A 21,568-nucleotide genomic window follows, 5' to 3' on the forward strand; every position below is an offset into this window, starting at 1 on the left:
AGAAGAACAAGCAGCTCCTGTCAGCCCTGGCTCAGGAGGGGGCTCCGACCAGCCTAGCAACCAGTCTGAACATTAGTTTAGCACCTCTCTCAAATTCAGCCACCTCAACATCCTTTCCCAAATGGAAATGAAACAATGTGGTAGAAATTGGAAATAAAAAAAGCATCAGGTTTAATATCCAAAAGAAAACCACAGCTACAAGGCAGGCATTCTGGCCCTGAGAGCTCTTGATCCCTGCCCTGTGCCAGTAGCACTGGGCTGGAGTTACAGATTTCACTTTTCTTACTGTTTTAGTGGAGAAGAGAGGACAGTCAGCTGGGCACAGAGGTGATTTAGAGGACCTGGCAGTATTCTCTGTAGGACCTCCACCACCAAAGGGATTCTCTTTCATTCCAGATTACACGCTTGACAGCTGGGAACACAGCCCATGGCAGCTGTGTTCTCATGGGCTCCCTGCCCCCACTCTGCTTGCTGTTTGCCTCTCCATAGGGTAACAGTGTCCTCTCTGCTCTGAGAAATCTTACTCTATAGGGTGATGCACCACCTACACACACACCCCCACACCCCCCCACACACACAAACACACACACACTCATGACTTCATGACCTTGGTTAGTAAAGATTTCTTAACAGGACACAAACCACAAAGTAAAAGATTGATAAACTGGACTAGATAAAAATTAGAAACTTCTGTTCATTGAATGACACAATTAAGAGAGCAAAAGGCAAGTTACAGAGTGGGAGAAAATATTTGCAATATATATAACCAAAAAAGGACTCATTTCCAAAATATGTGAAAAACTCTTAAAAGTCAATAAGAAAAAGACAAATAACCCAATAGAAAATTGGCAAAAGGCCGAGTCATATCTAATTGACCAATAATTACATGAAAATGTACAAGATTTCATTGGGGAAATTAAAACCACAATAGATATCACTACATATTCATCATAATGGCTAAAAGGAAAAAGGAAGATAATAACAAGTGCTGACAAATATGTAGTACAAACAGATCACTCAAATACTGCTTGTATGGGTATAAATTGATATAGTCATTTTGAAAAACAGTTTGGCAGGATCTACTAAATCTAAACATATGCATACATGTAACCCAGCCATTCAACACATATATATGCAACACATATGGGTAAATAAGTTGTGGTTATAGTCTTATAATATAATATTATTCAGAAACAAAATTTTTTAAAGTACTGCTACATACAGCAACATGGATGCCATTAACATTTTGTTGAGTGAAAGAATCAGACACAAAAGAATGTAAGCCATATGATTCCACTTATATTATAAAGTTCAAAAACAAGCAAAATTAATGACCACATTAGAAGTCAGGATAGTAACTGGTGCCCTTTGGAGGTAGTGTATACTAGGAAGGAAGGTGGAGGTGCTTCTGAGGACTGAAAATGTTCTAATTCTTTCTGAGTGTCAATTACACAGCTATATTTAGTTTATAATAATTCTTCAACCTATATACTTATGATATGGGCACTTCTCTATATGCATCTTATACTTCAATTTTAAAGTTTTATTGATAAAAGAGAAATCACCATGGAAAACAGGCAGTTCCTCAAAAAGTTAAATATAGAGTTACTATGTGACCCAGCAATTCTACTCCTAGGTATATACTCATAGAACTGAAAACATGTGTTCACACAAAACTGTGTTCATAATTGTTCACAGCAGCATTACTAATAATAGCAAAAGGTGGAGACAACTCAAATATCCATCAACAGATAAATAGATAAACAAAATGTGGTATATCCAAACAATGACATATTGTTCTGCCATAAAAAGGAATAAAATATGGTATTTGCCTCAATAAATGAGCTTTGAAAACACAATGCCAAGTGAAAGAAACCAGACACAAAAGACCACATATTGTATGATTCCATCTGTATGAAATATACAGAATAGGCTAATCAATAAAGACAGAGTATAGCAGGGTGTGGTGGCTCAAGTCTGTAATCCCAGCATTTTGGGAGGCTGAGGTGGGGGGATTGTCCGAGCCCATGGGTTCGAGAACAGCCTGGGCAACTTGGCAAGACCTCATCTCTAATAAATCAAAAAATTAGCTGAGCGTGGTAGCATATGCCTGTAGTTCCAGCTACTTGGAAGGCTGAGGCGGAAGGATCACCTGAACCCAGCAGGTCGACACTGGGGTGGCTGTGAGCGTGCCACTGTACTCCAGCCTGGGTGATGAAATGAGACTCCAAATCAAATCAAATACAATACAATAAAGACAGAGTATAGATCAGTGATTTCCAAGGGGTGGAGGAAGAGGGTAAATGGAGAATGACTGTAAATAGGTACAGGGTTCCTTTTAGGGGGGACAAAAATGTTCTGGAATTAGATAGTAGTTATGGCTGTATAATTTTGTGGATACACTAAAACCACTCAATTGTACACTTTTGGTGTATACTTTTCAGTAAATTTTGTGGTATGTGAATTATAGCTCAATTTTTAAAAACAATTTTAAAAAAGATAAAAATCTGTACCCTCCCATTCTCCTTTGCCTATTCTCTCCTCTGTTTCCTCTTTCAGGAATAGGCTCTCAGGCTCCCAACAGGCCTGGACAACTTTTAAAGGACTTTAACACAGTTAATGGAGCAGATACACCCAGTGACTGAGTGACTGGAGTTAGCATGGAATGATGAAGGACCATAGGATCTAGAGTCACACAGACACAGCTTTGAAAATAAATTCACTATGTGCATTTTTGTTTTATGACCTTGGCCAAGTGACTTAATTTCTTTGAGCCTCAATTTTCTCTCTATAAAATAAGTATAGTAATTTCTATTAGTGAGGGTTGCTGCAAGGGTTGTTAAATGAGATAACGCATATAGCATATTAATTCTGTTTCCTGCAACCTCAACTACGTGAAGGCAACCAAGAAAAGCACTCACTGTATTTCAGCAAACAGTATGGGTCCTGGAGTTAAACTGCTTACACTCAAATCCCAGGTCCATTAGTTTCTCCAACTGAGTAATGAGAATAATAATAATACTACCTTCATTATAGAGTTATTATGAGGGTTAAGTGAGATAATATATATAAAGTACTTGCTACAGTGCCTGGCACATAGGAAGTACTCAGTAAATACTAACTGTTATTATTAATTCAATAATTAAACAAAGTTGTTGAATATGCCAGGTCTCGTGCTGTGTCCTTAGGATAAGACAGGGTTCACTGCCCTCAAGGAGCTCATAGTCTGGATGGAGAGTCAGACACATAAACAAATAATTGTTCTTCGTGGCCAGCCACACACTGGAGCCTTTGATTCCCAGTCAACAGCACTAGGTCTGAGGCATTACAAAACAAAGCTGGATATGTAAGGAACAGCGTGGGGAGGGGTAGCAGTGAACAGACTAACCATGAATCAACAGTAGGCCCTTCTTTTCCCACAAATAGCCTACAAAAATCTAGATAAACAGGTATGCAGACTTCCTCCTCAGCACTGCTACTAACTGGCCAGGGGTTTAAGGGTGTCTCCTATATATCTATGTCCTCCAACTTCTTCAAGTGACTGGTTCCTTCTCATCTTTCAGGTCTCAGTTTAAACGTCACTTCTTCTGGCTCCCTGACCATATCATCTGAAGTACTGCTCTTAGAGCACTCCATTCTTTCTCCTCAATTATAATAACTTTCAGTTATTAATTTACTCATTTCCTATTTTCCCCACTAGGCTGTGAGCCCCTAGAGTTCAGGGACCATTCATGTGCCAGGCGCTGAAGTATGTGCTGGGAATTCTGTTTGTGGATAAACATGGCCAGTGCCCTCAAGGAGGTTATGGTCTATATTTATGGACATGTTTCGGGGTGGAAGTTTATCCCAATCCTGGCTGAGGAACCTCTTCTGACTGACCCAGTTAGATACGAGCTCTTGGCTGCTGATCTCTCACTGAATCCAAATAGCAAGAAGCTGAAACTCTAGGAACATTCCAGTTCTTTCTTCTGCAGTCCTAGATTGTCCTGGAGTTTAAGCTAGGGCAAATAGTACAACCTCAGAGCCATTTTTGCAAGTCCTTTCCTTACCAAGCTATTCATATCAGCATTCTAAGGGCCAAGCATGGGCAGTATCAGGCAAGGGACATACTGGGCTGGGTGGAAAGTAGGGTAGAGGATGGGGGTAGGGAGGTAAGCAACTCCTTAAGTCCTGAAAAGATGAAATAACTCAACGTGGAAGTGCCGAGCCCTCAGCACCTTTCAAATTCAATGTCCTGAATTTCTCAGATGGCTGCTTCCCATAGTCAGAGCTTCTCGTCTTAAAGGCCGCTTCTTACTAAGCCAACCTGAGGACTAGGGATGCTAAATTAGACTCAGGAAATATATTCTGCTGCAAACTCTCTGGGGAAAAGGCCAAGGGAACAGTTTTCCAGGACTGGGAGATAATAAAATTCTAAGGATTACTGAAAAAGCCACTTCAAAATTTTTATTAAATGAATAAGGGTATGAGTATGTATGAAGTATGTGTGTATAAAATTAATGAATAAATCCTTGCTTAATAGGAGATAATGTCCTGAAAACAAAATCAGGAAGAAAGTCTCAATCACAAAAACAAACAGATTTATTCATTCAAGAATCACTTGGCACCTTCTTTGAGCCAGTTTGTTCTAGGTACAAAGAAATAAATGAATGATTGTGGGTTTTGTAAAATACATTCAGTTCTCCGGGACAGGTCTATGTACAGTCTGCTTTGAGAGAAGAACAGAAAGCAGAGGGGGTTTTTCATCCCTGTCAGGGACTTTCTAGCTCCACCCCCAGACTCTCTGCTCTTAATCTGCACTAGAGACAAACAGAAGCAATTCCGCTGGGGTGAACCTGGAAGGTAAAGCTGGCATAAAAGTATGTCCATAACAACAAAACAGCATACTGAATTGAAAGTAGAAAGGAAATCCACAGGAACCAGCCAACCAGAATAGCCCTTGTCCAAATCGTTGCTGCCAATGATCTAACAGAATTAATGATGCGATTGTAGGAAAGCTAGCAAGGAGAAACAGCATGGGAAGTGATGTTTTGCAGATAAATCTCTATGCTACTGTCCCAGGAAAATGAGATTCTCTGGAGATCTCTGTCCTCAAATCCCTACCTCAGTCCCAGGTTAGAAGAATGCATGTTCTCAACATTAATCTCCCTTGCCCCTCCTTGAACAGGCAGCAAGTATCATGTTGTTTTCCTGGTATAAGGACTTTGCATCTTCTAGATAAATATACTGAGCCTACCTATGACAGGTTTATCATGGAACAACCTATAATTTGGAGAACATGGATGTGAAAGAGTAGTAGCTCTCCCAGGATCCAGTGATCCTGGAAGGAAAAATATATCAGGGGTACCAAAACAATATATACACATTTTAAGCGATGTTATCTATGTATTACTTTTAGTTTGCCATAATCAGAAATGTCTGGATTCTGCTGGTAATCACTTTGTATTCATCTTTTGTTATGGGAATATATTAAGTATTACAATTTAAAAAATTTTTTCTTGGCTGAGCTTGGTGGCTCAGCCTATAATCCCAGCACTTTGGGAAGCCAAGGCGAGTGGACTGCCTGAGTCCACGGGTTCAAGACCAGCCTGGGCAACAGGGCGAGACCTCATCTCTACAATAAATAAAAAGTTAGCTGGGTGTGGTAGCGTGCGCCTGTAGTTCTGGCTACTTGGAAGGCTGAGGCAGAAGGATTGCCGGAGCCCAGCAGGTCACACTGGGGTGGCTGTGAGTGTGCCACTGCACTCCAGGCTGAATGATGGAGCGAGACGCCAACTCAAAAAAAAAAAAAGTTTTTTCCTTTCTTAAAATGTATATGCATTTTTTTGACACCCTCTGTATTTTTTCATTCAACATCAAAACTTTGCTCTTCCTTTCCCTAAACTTGTTTCTTACTATACTAATATGAAGCTACTTAGTACCATCAATAGGGTTCATTCTGGACTCCTGATATCTACACACTATTACCTGGTTCCTTTGATGAACAATAGCATATATTTTCTAGATGTATGGTGCAATATGACTATGGAAGAAAATTGCTTTCTTTCTTTCTTTTTTTTTTGAGTTGGAGTCTCACTCTGTCGCCCAGACTGGAGTGCAGTGGTCGCTCCCAGTCACCGCAGCCTCGACCTGCTGGGCTCCAGCGATCCTTCCGCCTCAGCCTTCCAAGTAGCTACAGGCGCGCGCTACCATGCCCGGCTAATTTTTGATTTATTGTAGAGATGTGGTCTCGACAAGTTGCCCAGGCGGGTCTTGAACCCGTGGGCTCAGGCAATCCACTCACCTCAGCCTCCCAAAGGCGCGGGATTACAGGCTGAGCCACTGAGCCTGGCTGAAAATTGTTTTCTAAGTCAAATACAAATGACTACAAAGTAAACTAAGGTTCCAGTTCAGTTACACTACCTTGATGGGAGAATATGTCCCATAAGAAGAATGTCTTCTTTTGGATGAATATGTCCTATACTCACAATCCTTCTCAAAAAGGACAAGACAAGGGGGAGCAAATCTGCATTATATTCCCTGATCCCAGCTAATTTGAGCAAGGGTGGACACCTGATCCAAGAGAACGCAATCCCTAGACCAATCTGATTCTCTCCATCAAGTATGTGATCCAAAGCCACAGATAATACTTTAAACAAATGTGCCCATTGAAACATGTTTATAATATACTATGTATATTTGTATATATTAACATCCTACCGGATTATAAATTCCTTAATATTTCAGGGTATATATACGGTCAATTTTGTAAAGCACACAGCTGCTGATGTCCACGAACCTGCTACAGAAGATAGTGCTAATGTCAAATACCTCAGACAGGAGCGAAAGCTGCCTGTTCTCTGACTACGTGGAGATACCTGGCAGGCAGGGTGACTTTTGGACAACTAGATAGAGAGCTCATAGGAGCCAGATGAAATGGAGTAAAAGAAGTTGCCATACTATCTGAAACACTGTAGATCTTTAGGTTTAGGAAAGGCAAGGGCAAGAGGGAGATATAAATGGTCAGAAGAAGAAACCAAAGCTGTCAGAGGTCCTCTTGGAAAATGCATCTTAAATAGATTTTCTATTTTATTGATGGGGGAAAAACTGAGGGAGTTGAGTTGTGCCCTGAACAGCTTTCTCTTTACAAAAGTAACATGGGCCGGGAGTGGTGGCTCATGCCTATAACCCCAGCACTTTGGGAGTCTGAGGAGGGAGGATCATTTGAGATCAGGAGTTTGAGGCTAGACTGGACAACATAGAAAGACCCTGTCTTTACAGAAAATTAAAAAATTAGCCAGGCTTGGTGATGTATGCCTATAGTCCTAGCTACTTGGATGTTGAGGTGGGAGGATCGCTTGAGCTCAGGAGTTTGAGGCTGCAGAGAACCTGTTTTTTTAAAAAAAAGTAACAGAGGATCGTCATTGTTTAAACTCCCACAAGACAAATGTAGACCTGGGGCCACTTCGGTAGAGAAAGAATAGAATGATCTTCAAACCTCCTCCAGCTGTTCTTCCCACTGTTTTTAATGCTACTAAGGGCAAACAGGAAAGGAGAAGTAAGAGACTGAATATCACTGCTAATAAAATGCAGCGAGTGATGGATATATGATGTTTGCTTCATTCTATATTCTTTTGTATGTATTACATATTTTATAGTAAAAATATTTTGTAAAGACACATTGAAACCAAATCAAACCAAACATCCAAAGGAAAATGAAAATTATCAAACACAACATTAGCAGTGATTTCCAAAGTCCAAGCATGGAAAGTCTGCTGAGGAACATTCTTCAGACTTGTACTAGCACCAGATTCCATTAGACTCTGAGTTTAAAGAAGGGCAAGGACTCTGAGGAGAGGTTCTAAAGAAAAATAATTAAGTTCTAGATACAAAGTCACTTTCTAGGAAATCACGAAGACTGGCAGGTTTAGAGGTTAGGAAGTTGAAGCAATGGAAGGTCAATTGGTAGGCCTGAGCTATTTGCCACCAGTTTAACTCAAAATACTCATTTTCAACAGAGTACCTACCTAACCCATGGCTGCAGTAGTGATGGAGGGATATGACCTAAAATTGTTCAAGGATGACTCTAAAATCCAGTTCCTGGGGAAAATTAAGCAGGTCTGTCTAGGCATTAAAGAGATCACTGAAAAAAATAGCATACAGGGATCAAAAATATATACAGTACACAAAGTTATACTTTAATTCAGACTTCAAATCAGAACAGAAGTGTGGAGGTACTATGGAGGAGTTGTGGGTGTGTGCTGGGAGAAGGAGGCTAGAGAAAGACAGAAGTGTGACTCTACAGAGGAATCAAGACAGGCCTGATTTGGAGAAAATTTTCTTAAATGGATGTAGTCAGGCTTGAGGCTAAAATATACTGTCTGAGATTTCTAGTTCCTCACTTTAGAATTTCTGCATCCCTCATTCTCACTCCTGGCTATAGTTCAGTTATTCTAAAATGCCTAGATCACTTCTCGGTACAGCACATCTCATACTCTTTTGGATGTAGGTTTCACTAAGCAGAAGAGAATGCCCTGGTTACTTAATTTAGCATTTCCTAACTAATAAACTCTCCACTTCCTTGCAGGAAACCATAAGCTTGTGGGTGTAAGATTCCCAATGAGTTTGCTAACCTCTATCCTCAGGCTCACTTAGGAGGCAAGAACAAGCAGCCCTGACACCAGGCTGACCCTAGGCAACAGAGCAGGATGAACAGGGTTCATCTCCAGGTGAGTGCATGAAGGAAGGACCACATATAGGCTCTGGTTACAGGGCATCTTGAACACCTGCTGATAATAAAACATTATCTGTCAAGCCCCTCCAACCCACCAAAACAGAGAAAGAGGGTGGAAGAGAAATTTTATTCCCTCTGATTTCCACCCCAGGGAATAACAACCCCCACTCCACCCCAAAGACCATTAGCCAGAGTAGAAGAGCACCTAAGGGAGGATCTAAAGAGAAGACTGACCAAGGAATGTGTATCTAGGTATCAGTCCTATCCTAGAAAGGGAAAGTGGCAGTAACCATGGGACAAAGACTAAGGAAATGCTTGGCCAAATCAGCTTTCTTCCTTTCCCACTTTCATTGAGCTTAACTACCGAGGTGGCTTCTTTAAGATCTGTAGGCAAATAAAGCAGAGAAGGGCATGGAAATAAAAGCTTACCATAATAAAAAGAGGCCAGTGCAGTGTGTAGAGTTCTAGCTAAGAAACCAGGTCTCCAGTTTGAGGGTATACCTTTAACTAGAAGATGATCAATGACTGGGTTACCAGTACTCCTGACAGTTAAAAGGTCTCACCATTGGGAAACTGCAGGGAGGCGGGTGGGGGGAGGTGGAGAGGTGAGATGGACAGTAGTCGATATCTGCCTAGGGAAGGGGAGGCACACCCCATCGATAAGGGTAACTGCACGGTGAATATTTGTATACTTAGCCTTGAATTGTACCGTACAATTTTAAGTAAAAATTTAAGAGGAAAATAAAAGGTCTCGCCACCAGTGCTTAGCAGGTGTTTCTGAGTGATATAGTACCATGCTGTATACCTAATGGTTACCCAATAGCTGTCCTCTCCCTTCATCATCCCCCCCACAGTTTAAACCTTCATTTATTAAGACTCTTTAGTCTCTGCCAATTCCTTGAGCCCAGGCCTGATCTGATTCAAGAAAACCCTTACCACAGAGAAGAGAGCTAATGGCCAATAGCACCATCCATAGCAGGAATTCCTTTCTTGATCAGTTCTCAATAGCCTGGGATCTAGTTCAGGGAGAAGACTGTAAATACTATCAGAGAGCTAAGGAGCAGGTTTCAAGGCAATCAGGAAACATTTTCAAGGAGGTAACAAGGAGGACTAAAGGCAGAAAACCAGACAAAAGCTGGGAGAAGCAATAAAGGTATCAATAAGACTAGTTGGGCCTAGGAAGAAAAGCTTTTTTTTTTTTTGAGTTGGAGTCTCACTCTGTCACTCAGATTGGAGTGCAGTGGCTGTTTCTGGCCACCGCAGCCTCAACCTGCTGGGCTCCAGTGATCCTTCCGTCTCAGTCTTCCAAGTAGCTGGAACTACAGGCGCGTGCTACCACACCCGGCTAATTTTTTTGATTTATTATACAGATGAGGTCTCGCCAAGTTGCCCAGGCGGGTCTCGAACCCGCGGGCTCAGGCAATTCACTCACCTCAGCCTCCCAAAGCGCAGGATTACAGGCTGAGCCACCGAGCACGGCAAGAGAAGCTTTTAAAATTGGCATAGAGTAAAAGGCTCAGTAAACTAAGATTTAGACTTAGAGAAGTTGAGGCTTACTTATGAAGGAGCTCCTGGGTACAAATCTGCCTCACCTGGAAACATTTCCTAAAACTGAACACCAAAGCCCAGAAATTAAGTAATCAAGTTTAGAGAGGATCACCTGGAGAAAGAAGGCAACATGAATTTCGAAGACTTCCTTCTTTCTAAATAATTCAGTGTAGGAGGAAAGTGAGAGGAACCACCTCTTGCTATTTATGTCTTTTTTTACTTTTTGAATTTTTAATTGTATAAAGTTGATAGAATTTTGCAAGACTAATAGCCCAGGAGGAGAATACTTGAGGAAGCAGGAGAAAAAGACTTGGTAATGACCTGGGAAAGCTTCTGTAAATATAAGGTGCTGTAGAGATATTACAGAATTACTAAATGGACTCAGATTTTCAGGCATCTATGCTCTGAAATCAGGTCTACAACTAGATGAGCATTAACTCCACAGATATTTATTAAGGGCCTACTATGTCCCAACTACTGTTCTTGGCTACTGAGACATGAAAGTGAACAAAATACATAAAAATCCAAACCTTTGTGGAACTTACATTTTAGTGGTCAAAGACCATCAATTTTAAATAGCATGTTAGATACTATGGGGAAAGAAAAAAAGTAGGGTAAAGGACTAGGAATGTAAGGATACAAGGGTGGGTTGTAACTTTACACAGGGTGGTCAGGGTAGGCTTTGATGAGATACCATCTGAACAAAGATTTGAAGGTGGTGAGGGAGTTAGCCCACGAACATCTGAGAGACAGTGTTGGGAGCAGAGTAACTAGCTAAGGTAGGAGTGTGCCCAGTATGTACAAAAAATAATAAGATAATCAATGTGGCTAGAGTAAAGTGAGGGAGAGAAAGATTGTAGATGAGGTTAGAAAGGTTATGGGGGCTCAGATAATATAGGGCCTTGTAAGGCACTGTGAGGTCTGCTTTTACTTATAGTAAAATGAAGTCTATTGAAGGATTTTGAGCAAAGAAGGGCATATATTGACTTAGAACTTTAAAGAACCACTCCGGGCCAGGCATGGTGGCACACACCTGTAATCCCAGCACTTTGGGAGGCCCAGGTGGGAGAAATGGTTGAGTCCAGGAGTTCAAGACCAGCCTAGGCAACATAGTGAGACCTCGTCTCTAAAAAAAAAGTAATAATAATTAGCTGGGCGAGGTGGCATGTGCCTGTAGTCTCAGCTACTTGGGAGGTTGAGGTAGAAGAATCACCTGAGCCCCAGAGGTTGAGGCTTTAGTGAATAGTGATGATACCACTGCACTCCAGCCTGGGTGATGGAGTGAGACCCCCAACTCAAAAAAGAATCAATCTTGCTTCCAGGTTGAAAAGAGATTACAGATGGTTCCTGACTTAATGGTTTTTCAACTTCACAATGGTACAAAACTGATACACATTCAATAGAAACCATATTTCAGTATTCAATAAACTACATGAGATATTCAAAACTTTAGTATAAAATAGGCTTTGTGTTAGATGATTCTGCCCAAGTGTAGGCTAATGAAAGTGTTCTGAGCATGCTTAAGATAAGCTAGCTAAGCTATGGTGTTCAATATGTTATGTGCATTAAATGCATTTCAACTTATGAAAGCTTAAACTTACGATGAGTTTATAAGTTGAGGAGCATCTGTATGGGAGAATAAGGATGGAGACCCAGAGACCAGCTAGGGTAGAGGCCCAGACACAACTGCAGTCATCTAAGCAAGAAATGATGGTGGCTCAGATCAAGGGAGTAGACACAGAGGTAGATTCTGCATGTATTTTAAAAGAAGAGCCAAGAGAATTCCTGATGGCCTAGACATCAGGTATGAGAAAAAGACAGGAGTCAAACATGACTCCAAGTTTTTGTTGTTTAGTTTTTTTCTAAGAGATGGGGTCTTACTATACTTCCCAGACTTGATTCGAACTCCTGAGCTCAAGAAATCCTATCACCTCAGCTTCCTGAGGTGATAGGATTTCTTCAAGGACTACAGACATGTGCTACCATGCCTGGCTCAAATTCAAGATTTTAACCTGATCCGGTAAAGGCTGGAGTTGCCATCAACTCAGGAGAAGGTTATGGGAGAAGCAGGCCTGATGTGGGGTTAACGGGAGAGGAAGAAGAAATCGAAAGTTCAGTTCAGTTGAGTCTGACATATCTATTAGATTTCCAAGTTGAACAAGCAGTTGTATACACAAGTCTGGGGTTTGGGAGAAAGAATTTGGCTGGAGATAACAGGCAGAAAGTTTCTCCACAGTGGCATTACTGACATTTTGGGCTGGACAATTCTTTGTGGTGGGGGGGCTGTCCTGTGTGCAAGAGGATGTCGAGCAGTGTTCCTTTACTCTACACACTACACTAGATGCCAATAGCACCTCTCAAGTTATGGCACCCAAAAATGTCTCCAGAAATTACCAAATGTTCCCTGGGGACAAAAATCTCCACTTGTTGAGAACCACTGCCCTAGAGTATGTCGAGAGAAGTCAGTGAATGAGACAAAGCAGAAGTCAAGACAGAGAAGTAATGGAGAAAGTGGCAATGTGAGTCAGGAGCTAAAGTCCTCCAGAAATGACTGGGAATGACTCAGAGTCAGTTCATTATGATAACAACAAAGAGTATTGGATGATATATTCTGATGACATGAGATTCAAAGTTGCGGCTTTTTAGGAGGAGGAAGTGAGAATCGTTAAAAAGCTGAAAGTATAATAGAAACAAGGAAGACATGTATCCCAGCTCCATACTCAGTGGTAAGTGGACTATGAGAGAAGAAACAGCCACCGTATGAGACAGCAGCAGAGAAGACAGGTGAAGCATCTTTAGGGGAAAGCCAGGTTTCTGACCAAAAAGGAGAAAGTAATGCTCAGGAGAAACCGAAGATAAAGAAAATGTTGCTGATAATGAACTATGCACTCCAGAAGGCACAGTGGATAATTGGGGAATGGTAGGAAAAGAGGACAGAATGGGAAAGTACAAGATATATTTCACAAACTGGAAGGTGGAATCCAGTGGGAAGCCCACTGAAGGGAGAGGAAGGCAGATCTTTAAGACATGAGGAAAAGGAAGCAATCTGTTATTATGGCAAGAAGGTAGACATAGGTAAGAATCTGCCTCCTGATACATGCCACATTCACACTGTAATTAGGAATCACACTGTAGTTACCAACCCTAGATTAGAACTAGTCTAGAACAAAAGGACAGTTCTCTAAGCTTTAACAACTTTAATAGGAGGAAGTCAACCAATCAGACATAAATCAATTAGGAGGTAAGAACAGTGTTTTCAAGGGTCCAGGAGCTAAGAAATCTTTAAGAAGGATGAAGCTTGTGTGAAGTTAGTGCAGATAAGCCTAAAGCCCTAGGCAGAATCCTTGGGTCCAGTTAGGAAAGTGGGTTCCTCATTAGAGAATCAGAAATGAGGCAGTTCTAAAAGGGACAGAGTAGCTCTGCAGAAGCAATCAAACAAGATCAAGAATCCAGAGAATCTGATCTGTGTTTATATACTCTGGAAAAGAATCAGGATACAGATTCCTAGAGGGGCTAAGAATTCTACCAAGCCAGACAAGCTTGAAGAAAAGAACCTGGACCTCAGGAGGCTAAAGCAACTAATCTAAGAAATGACAAAGAACTCCCTATCAAGATAAGGAATTGGTGCTGGGTAAATTAATCCATCTATATTTCTTCCTGTTTTAGAAAATTGTTTCTTAAATATTGACTTAAACACTATAGAAGGATATATATAAAAGTAAAAGACCTCCTCTATTTACTTCCAACCCACTCTTTAGAGGAAATCACTGTGAACAACTTGATGTGTATCCTCCCAGACATTTTTCTATTCTTGTATACAGATCCCAAAAGGGAATCACATGACATATTCTTATGCATCTTGTTTTTTTTGTTGTTGTTGTTTTTTGCTTAATGGTATATCATAGCTATCTTTTCAAGGTATATACAGGTCTATCTTATTCTTTTTAATGGCTTCATTGTATTACATTCTATGGATAAACCATCATTTATTCATATATTCATAACAATGGATATTTAAACTGTTTCCAATTTTCCCTACAATAAACAATGCTATTTTGAACATGCTTATACAGATGTTTTTCCATGTTAATAATTCTATAGATTACATCCCCACCAACTACATTAAACGATATATCTGGGATGGGCTCGGTGGCTCAGCCTGTAATCCCAGCACTTTGGGACACCAAGGTGAGTGAATTGCCTGAGCCCATGGTTTCAAGACCAGCCCAGGCAACTTGGTGAGACCTTGTCTCTACAATAAAAAAAAAAAATTAGCTGGGTGTGGTAGCATGTGCCTGAAGTTCCGGCTACTTGGAAGGCTGAGGCAGAAGGATCGCCAGAGCCCAGCAGGTCGATACTGGGGTGACTGTGAGTGTGCGTACTACTGCACTCCAGCCTGGGCGACAGAATGAGACTCCAACTCAAAAAAAAAGGATATGTCCAATTCCCCATATTCTTGTCAAAGCAATAATAATTTTAATTTTTAAAAACAATGTGAAACCCATTTTCAGATTTGTTTATATGCAGGAGCATTGCACCAAAAGGATACCATTTTTATTAAACAGACTGATTGTAATGGACAGAAACCCAAAAATAACAATATTATACAAGTAACTAATACTTTTGAATGCTTATAATGTGCTAGACACATGAAAAGTACCCAAGTATATTATGTTGAGCTCTCATAACTCTATAGAGTAGAGAACATTATCTTCATATTATGCAAAAAGAAGCTGAAACCAGATAGACCAAGTAACTCTCTCAAAGTCATGCAGCTAGTAACCAAGTAAAGCCAGGTTTAAATTCAGATCTCCAGACTCTGAAGCCTTCAATCAGACAAAAGTCTGCTTGACCAAGAACGAATAGCCAATAAATGGTACAGTCAGGACTCAAACCCAGGTTTGCCTAACTCTAGAACACATATGAGTATGCAAGGTGTTTACTTAAAATAATGTATAGTATCTGTATGAATAATGTTATGATAGTATTGTGAAGAATTTATTCCTCTCCAAACATTATTTTTGTTCTGGTTTTGGTGTTCTTGGTTCTGTTTTGCCTCAGCTTAAAAAATATATATACTGGCATCACCTCAGTTGAATTAAAGGCAGGGCCACTGCATTGCATGACTCCAGGAGGATCCTAGTTTATGCGAATGGAACTCAATGAAGTTGCACTGTACATAAACTGCAGAGCAGAACATGGTGGCCCCAGGACCAGCTACAAACTCACTAAAGAAAAAAGATTTCTGCAAGAGCTAAGGGAAACAGGGTGAAAGCCCTAGTGGTTACTAATAGTATTGACCACTGCAAAAGTCTAGCAAGAGATCTCCAGAATTGATGAAATTAGAGTAGTTGTTGATGTGAGATCAGGAGGCATGAAAACTTTAATTGCTGCTCACTCTTATCCAGGGGTTACCTTACAAGAAAGTGAAAGATCTATTAAGGTAACTCTTTGAGGAGTCAATGGTCCCCTAGGAAACAAAGGAGAATAGAGGGAAAGTATCACCCACGACTCAGGTCTCAGTAATAAGATGCCTACACAATAAATGAAGAGAAGAAAACAAAAGCAACACAATTTTTACTACAAGAGAGAAGATAGTACAGAAAAGGGGATATATATAAATAGACTCAGGACTAGATAATCAGTCCTGGAAATTTCTTAGTAATCTTCCAAAAGGCACCCCTTTCCCCCTCCCCCCCCAAAAGAACCACTAGAAAATTAGGGAAACCTTGAAAATGTTCTTGGGGGGAAAATGATGCTCAAAGAAACCCAGATGTGGTGACTATAAAATGAATGGAATTTTGGATTCATTCCTACTGTCAGCCTCTCTTAGAATTGAGGCAAAGGCAATTGTAGACTTGGGAAGAATGGCTTAACTTGACCAAATTAAAATGGCCTAAAGCCATGAAGAGACCATGGGTAAAACAGAAACACACACCAGCTGGGGCAGAAGAGAAACTCAAATTCAGCACAGAAACTGAAGGAAATGAAGAAGATTCAATCAAGATAAACCTGATAACAGTTGAGTGCTGATCACTACTTGATTGATAAGGGGATATTCTGGTTAATCACATTTTCTAATGTAATATTTACCATTTGTTTCTTATACAGATGACAATTTACAAATAATTAGAAACTATGTTGTAAAATAAAAATAACACCAAAATATGACATCTCATAATCTTCCAATAACATAGGATGCTCATCAAAAGTATCAATTATAAGGTTTGTGCAGAATCTGGTCTCAGTTATTGATCTGTCAAAGATCTGTCTAAGAAGATATATCTACAAAGATGTAGATGATACTAAGGTGATGACAATGCCCAGACAGGAAAAGTCATTATTTTTTAGTTCAAAAAATTTAGTACAGTAAGAAGTATGGCAAATGATAGCAACATCAAGACAGACGGAGAAAATGCCACATTCATTTTGACAATTCACTAGACTGTAAGATCTATGACAGTAAGGGCTTTGTTTTGGTTATTGCTATATCACTGCCTCAAGAACCATGACTGGCACATAAGAGACCTTAAAAAATATATGCATTCAGAGAAGAAATAAGTGCTGTTCTATTTAATATGGCTTTTCCTCATTTTCTCAAAAAAAATCCCTGAAATAAAGAATGAATGCTGTGCACTCTGTCTAATATACCTTTCCCGCATTCTCTAATTAGGGAAATTCTCATCCTTCAAAGTCCAACTCAAATTTCTTCTCTTCCTCAAAGTCTTCCCCAATTCCTTCCTGCTGCCTACAACCCTGCCTCCTTCAAAAGTCCAGAATCAAATGTTCTTTATTCTTTTTCCTACAGCACATTACTTGGACCTATATTTGCTCTCATTTTATTCTATATTGCATTATAATTCAGCATTTCTATGTCAGACTCTTCCACTGGATTATAAGCTCCTTGAGGGCAAAGCTTTGATTTTAGTTATCCTTGAACTCCCATCTTCTAACATAATGTCTTGCAAATAGTAATTACTTAAGTGCCTGTTAAGTTTAGTAGGATAGAGTCACATTCTTGGTGTTTAATAAGGTGCCAGAAAATGCAAAGTGTCCAATAAATGTTTATTACATGAATGAACTGAAAGAAAGATAAAACCAACAAAATTAAGTTGCCTCAAATCCTAGGGCTGGGAAGCATCATGCCTTGAAGATAGAGAAATTGTCTCTTTCTCTTGGTTCTAAAGAGACCTTGTCTGGTTCCTATGCCAAATGTCAGGCACTTTGGCACTAAAACTGCAGAGATAAGTTTGAGATAGTTTCAGTAAGAGTAACATAATTGACTTGGGGTGGGGGAGGAAAGGAAGAAAACGGAGTGATTAGGGGCTCAAGCTAGGCAGATGTCCTAAGTGACATCTGAGACTAGACATGATAACCTTCTGCTAACATTAGGAGAGTGTAAACACCAAAGAGGGAGGAATTGTTTAGCCTGGTCCAGCAAGCTCAAAGTAGGAGAAAGGATGAAACAAGGGACGGACGGAAGATCAAAGCCCTGAGACAGGAAAGTCAACCAAAAGAGACACTGCTCTCCTTGGACTCGGAGAAAAGAATGCCATATACATTTTCACAGATACCAACAAGTGTTATTATCCTCATCTTCAGGCATAAAGGAGGTCTACAAATAGATGGAAGCCTAATACAAAGAGCCTATGCTTGGACCAGAAAGTCCTTTTACCATTACACAAAATCTAGCTAGCTCCATACCCAATGTTATTAAAGCCGTGTCCAAAAAGTTCACTGATTCAGATTGTACCCATAAGAAAAAACAACTTCAAGGGAGATGACAAGAAAAGTAGAGAGAAAGATATCAGGAAAGCAGTGAACTAGAATCCCATGGCTCAGTAAAACACATGAGATCTCCTATCTGTGTCTCATTCGCTGCTTTCCATTTTACTCAACAAAAATACCTCTCAAACTGAAGTTTGCTGAGAGAATACTCATTTCTTCGTATTTCCCATTCTACTCCAAGTCTGCCTGTCTGCCTGGCTTCTCATACATTTGAGTTGGTTTCAACATTGATAGTAAGTGATGTGAGTGACAGATAGTAAGAGACAACACGTCAGTATGTGAAAACAGCAAGAAAATAATTGCAAAGAAACATACTACATACACAAGAGAAAATAGGATAAACTATATAACTGCTAATGGTCTGTGAAGTAAAGGGAAGATAAGATTGAACTGATAATTCAGGAAGGGATTCCCGGCAGAGGTAATTTTCTTCCTAAAAAGGAAAAATAGAAATTGATTGATTGAAATCAATTTATGGTTTATAAAAACTAGAGAGTCTTAGGATGTATTCTATCAAAATTGCTCATTTGACAGATAAATTAAACAAAAGCCCAGGGGGCTTAAATAACATGCTCAAGTGACAAATAAAAAATTGGAAGAACTGAAACTCAAATCAAAGTACTTTATTCTGATTTCAAAATCCAGGGCAGACGACATGAACAAACACAGAGAAGTAAGAAATAGCAATGCCTGTAAGGAAAAAGGTGAGCAGATTGGCTTGGTTGGGACAGAGGAACTGCTTCATAGCGCAATGAGAAATAAGAACCCCAGTAGACTCCCAAATAATCTTAGTGGCTCCACATGGGACTCTCACATCTCTCTCCTTCTCTTCAGAAACACCCAATATACCATAAATTAGCAGTAGGGGCCCTGCAGGACTTCTGTATTTCCCACACCACATGCCCTGCTCAGGGACCTAATCTCCTAGGGACCACAATTCTTGCTCCCAGATACCCTATTGGTTCTACCCTAGAAGTGCCAGGATACACACAATGGCAAAACTAACCAAGAAATTACTCCACATATGAACTTGTTCTGCTCACAGCCCCACCCTCCTCCTTTGCCCCCACCACTAAGGAAACCAGATGTACAAATGGTTAACAGAGAAAAAAAAAATCCCACCCAGACCACTTGAAACGCGGCTAGTCTGGCTGGGCTTCGAGTCCGCTCAGGGAATGCGCCATGACTGCTATTTATAGCCTCTGGGTGCCCAGCCCAGCTTCCAGGTCACTAATTGTGGCCCAGCCCTGAGCCAACCCCCACACCTCCTCCCCCGCCCTGCAACACAGGGAACAAGAAGCAAATCCAGCTTTATTCAGCCCAGAAAGAACAGCCAGGAGTCACATCTGAATCCAAGACCCTATAATGTCCAGAAGAGTCTGCCCTGTTCTATGTATCTTGCAGTGCTGAACTGTCACTTCCTTCTATAGCAAGCTCCCTTCCTGAATTCTCTAAGTTCATCTGAAATTGAGTTCTGAGCTCAGTCTGACCCATTCAAATACTAGAGAGGGAGACAGGGGTTTTGGCTATCAAGGACACCAGCCAAGGGTTCAGTTAAGACATATCTCTTTGAGTAAGCATCTAAGCATCCATGGATTGGTATGTTTGCCTCTTTTTTTTTTTTTTTTTTTGAGTTGGCGTCTCACTCCATCGCCCAGACTGGAGTGCAGTGGCCGCTCCCGATCACTGCAGCCTCGACCTGCTGGGCTCCAGCGATCCTTCCGCCTCAGCCTTCCAAGTAGCTGGAACTACAGGCGCACGCTACCACGTCCGGTTAATTTTTGATTTATTAGAGATGAGGTCTCGCCAAGTTGCCCAAGCGGGTCTCGAACCTGCGGGCTCAGGCAATCAACTCACCTCAGCCTCCCAAAGCGCGGGATTACAGGCTGAGCCACCGAGCCCAGCTATGTTTGCCTCTTATTGGCATCTATTTGTCAGATTATCTACTCATTTATTTTTATTACTACTCCAGTCATCCACAACAAAAAAAAGTACCCAGGGAAGAAACATGCTCAGAACTAAACTTCTAAAAATTCTTTCTAGCACCCACCAAACACATTTTAAATCTCCAACATTCTTAGTTTCAGATAAAGACCCTGAGTATGACAGTTCCATGACAGTGGTATAAATAATCCGTTCTGAACCAAGGTGTTATTATTTGAGCATTATTCTATAATACTGTTTCTCCTAGAGATACAGATTACTGAGATGGGCAATAATCATTTTTTGGCATATGAGGCTCTATGAAATTTTCCTCAGGGGAGAAAAGCTTTTCATAAGGCACAAGAGTTGTGGCAAAAAGACCTCACTAAAAGATTCTGTGAAGCTTTCTCTGTTAGTTCTGTATCTGTGCTACACTGGGGCAACCATCAGTGGACCTTGTTCTTCCTGTGAATTCTATATCTGAACTCTTGTTTCCATCCCAATTAAACTTGACCATTATCAGTGATGTCCATATTCAAAACAAAGGACTAAGACCAAAGACGAAGAAAGAGGCTTAGAATAAGAGTGAGGTATCTCCCTTCTTCAGTGCCCCAGCATACAACCTATGGTTACCATTCTTCTCAGTACGACAGGCTCCCAACCTTTATATTCTTGGCCAATGTTGCCCAAGACTACACATTCCAACATCAATCTTCTCCTTCTCATTTTGGGGTTCATTTGGGGTATTGGATAATATGCCAGGGACTCTGGTTATTGGAGCCAGAACCAGAATGCTGCTGTGCTATCTCATCATCACCCACAAATACCAATTCCCAGCCCCAAATGGTCCCAAATCTTTCCTCCCAAGACCACAAAGGAAAAAAGTTTCCAAATTAAAAAACTAAAACTGGCAACAAAGGTGCCCCATGGCAGTAACCTTTAAAACTGGCCATTAAAGTTTATAAGTCAGACGGGCACCAACGTGAAGGATCAAGAAGAGAAAAATAGCCCCCTCCCTTGGAGACCTGGAGCCACAGCCTTCCCCCTAAAGCCACAGAGCTGATGTCACAAGAAGTGCTTGCTGCATCAAGGGCTCTCTGTGTCCCAACTACAACCATTCACAACGTAGACAGCTTCTGTGTGCTGGAGGCGGGCTGGTGTCTGGCAAAGAATAAAGGAAAGGGGAGGGGAAAGGAGGCATGGGCTGGGGGTATATATGAGGTAGGAAAAGGTGAGAAAGGGGAGGAAAACAACAAATCTCCTAGCCATGAAGGCTACCTGCAATTCACAGGCCAGGAGGGAACAAGCCCTGTCAGACTGCCTAGAACAGTGGTTCTCAATTTTTTTCCCACCTAACACACAGGAGGCATACCACAGATTTTCATCAGTAATTGTGGAACATTATGTAATGATTCTTAACTATCTTGGGGTGGAGAGGGCACATATCAGAATTTTTTTGGTAAGGGTATAAATAGTTTGGAAAGGCCTCCAAATCATTCTAACCACCTCCCCTATTAGGTATGTACCCCCTATGAAGAATCATGAGCTTAGGGAACCTACTTCTCCTTCCCTCCCTTCCTTCCTTCCATGTATTCA

The 21,568-nt window shown here is 40.8% G+C and overlaps 1 protein-coding gene across 1 annotated transcript in view; it reads right to left on the reverse strand.

The window, feature by feature from the left end:
* Positions 1 to 21,568, reverse strand: part of NHEJ1 (non-homologous end joining factor 1) — a 48,544-nt gene that overhangs the window by 11,740 nt on the left and 15,236 nt on the right. Inside the window, exon 2 of the mRNA XM_021712780.1 lies at positions 9,143 to 9,220. Within this exon, the coding sequence (XP_021568455.1) occupies positions 9,143 to 9,145 (3 nt within the window). The 5' untranslated portion in view covers positions 9,146 to 9,220. The remainder of the gene's footprint in view (positions 1 to 9,142; positions 9,221 to 21,568) is intronic.

This window comes from Carlito syrichta, unplaced genomic scaffold (assembly GCF_000164805.1).
Source record: "Carlito syrichta isolate Samal-C Ts95f unplaced genomic scaffold, Tarsius_syrichta-2.0.1 Scaffold303646, whole genome shotgun sequence".
NCBI lineage: Eukaryota > Metazoa > Chordata > Mammalia > Primates > Tarsiidae > Carlito > Carlito syrichta.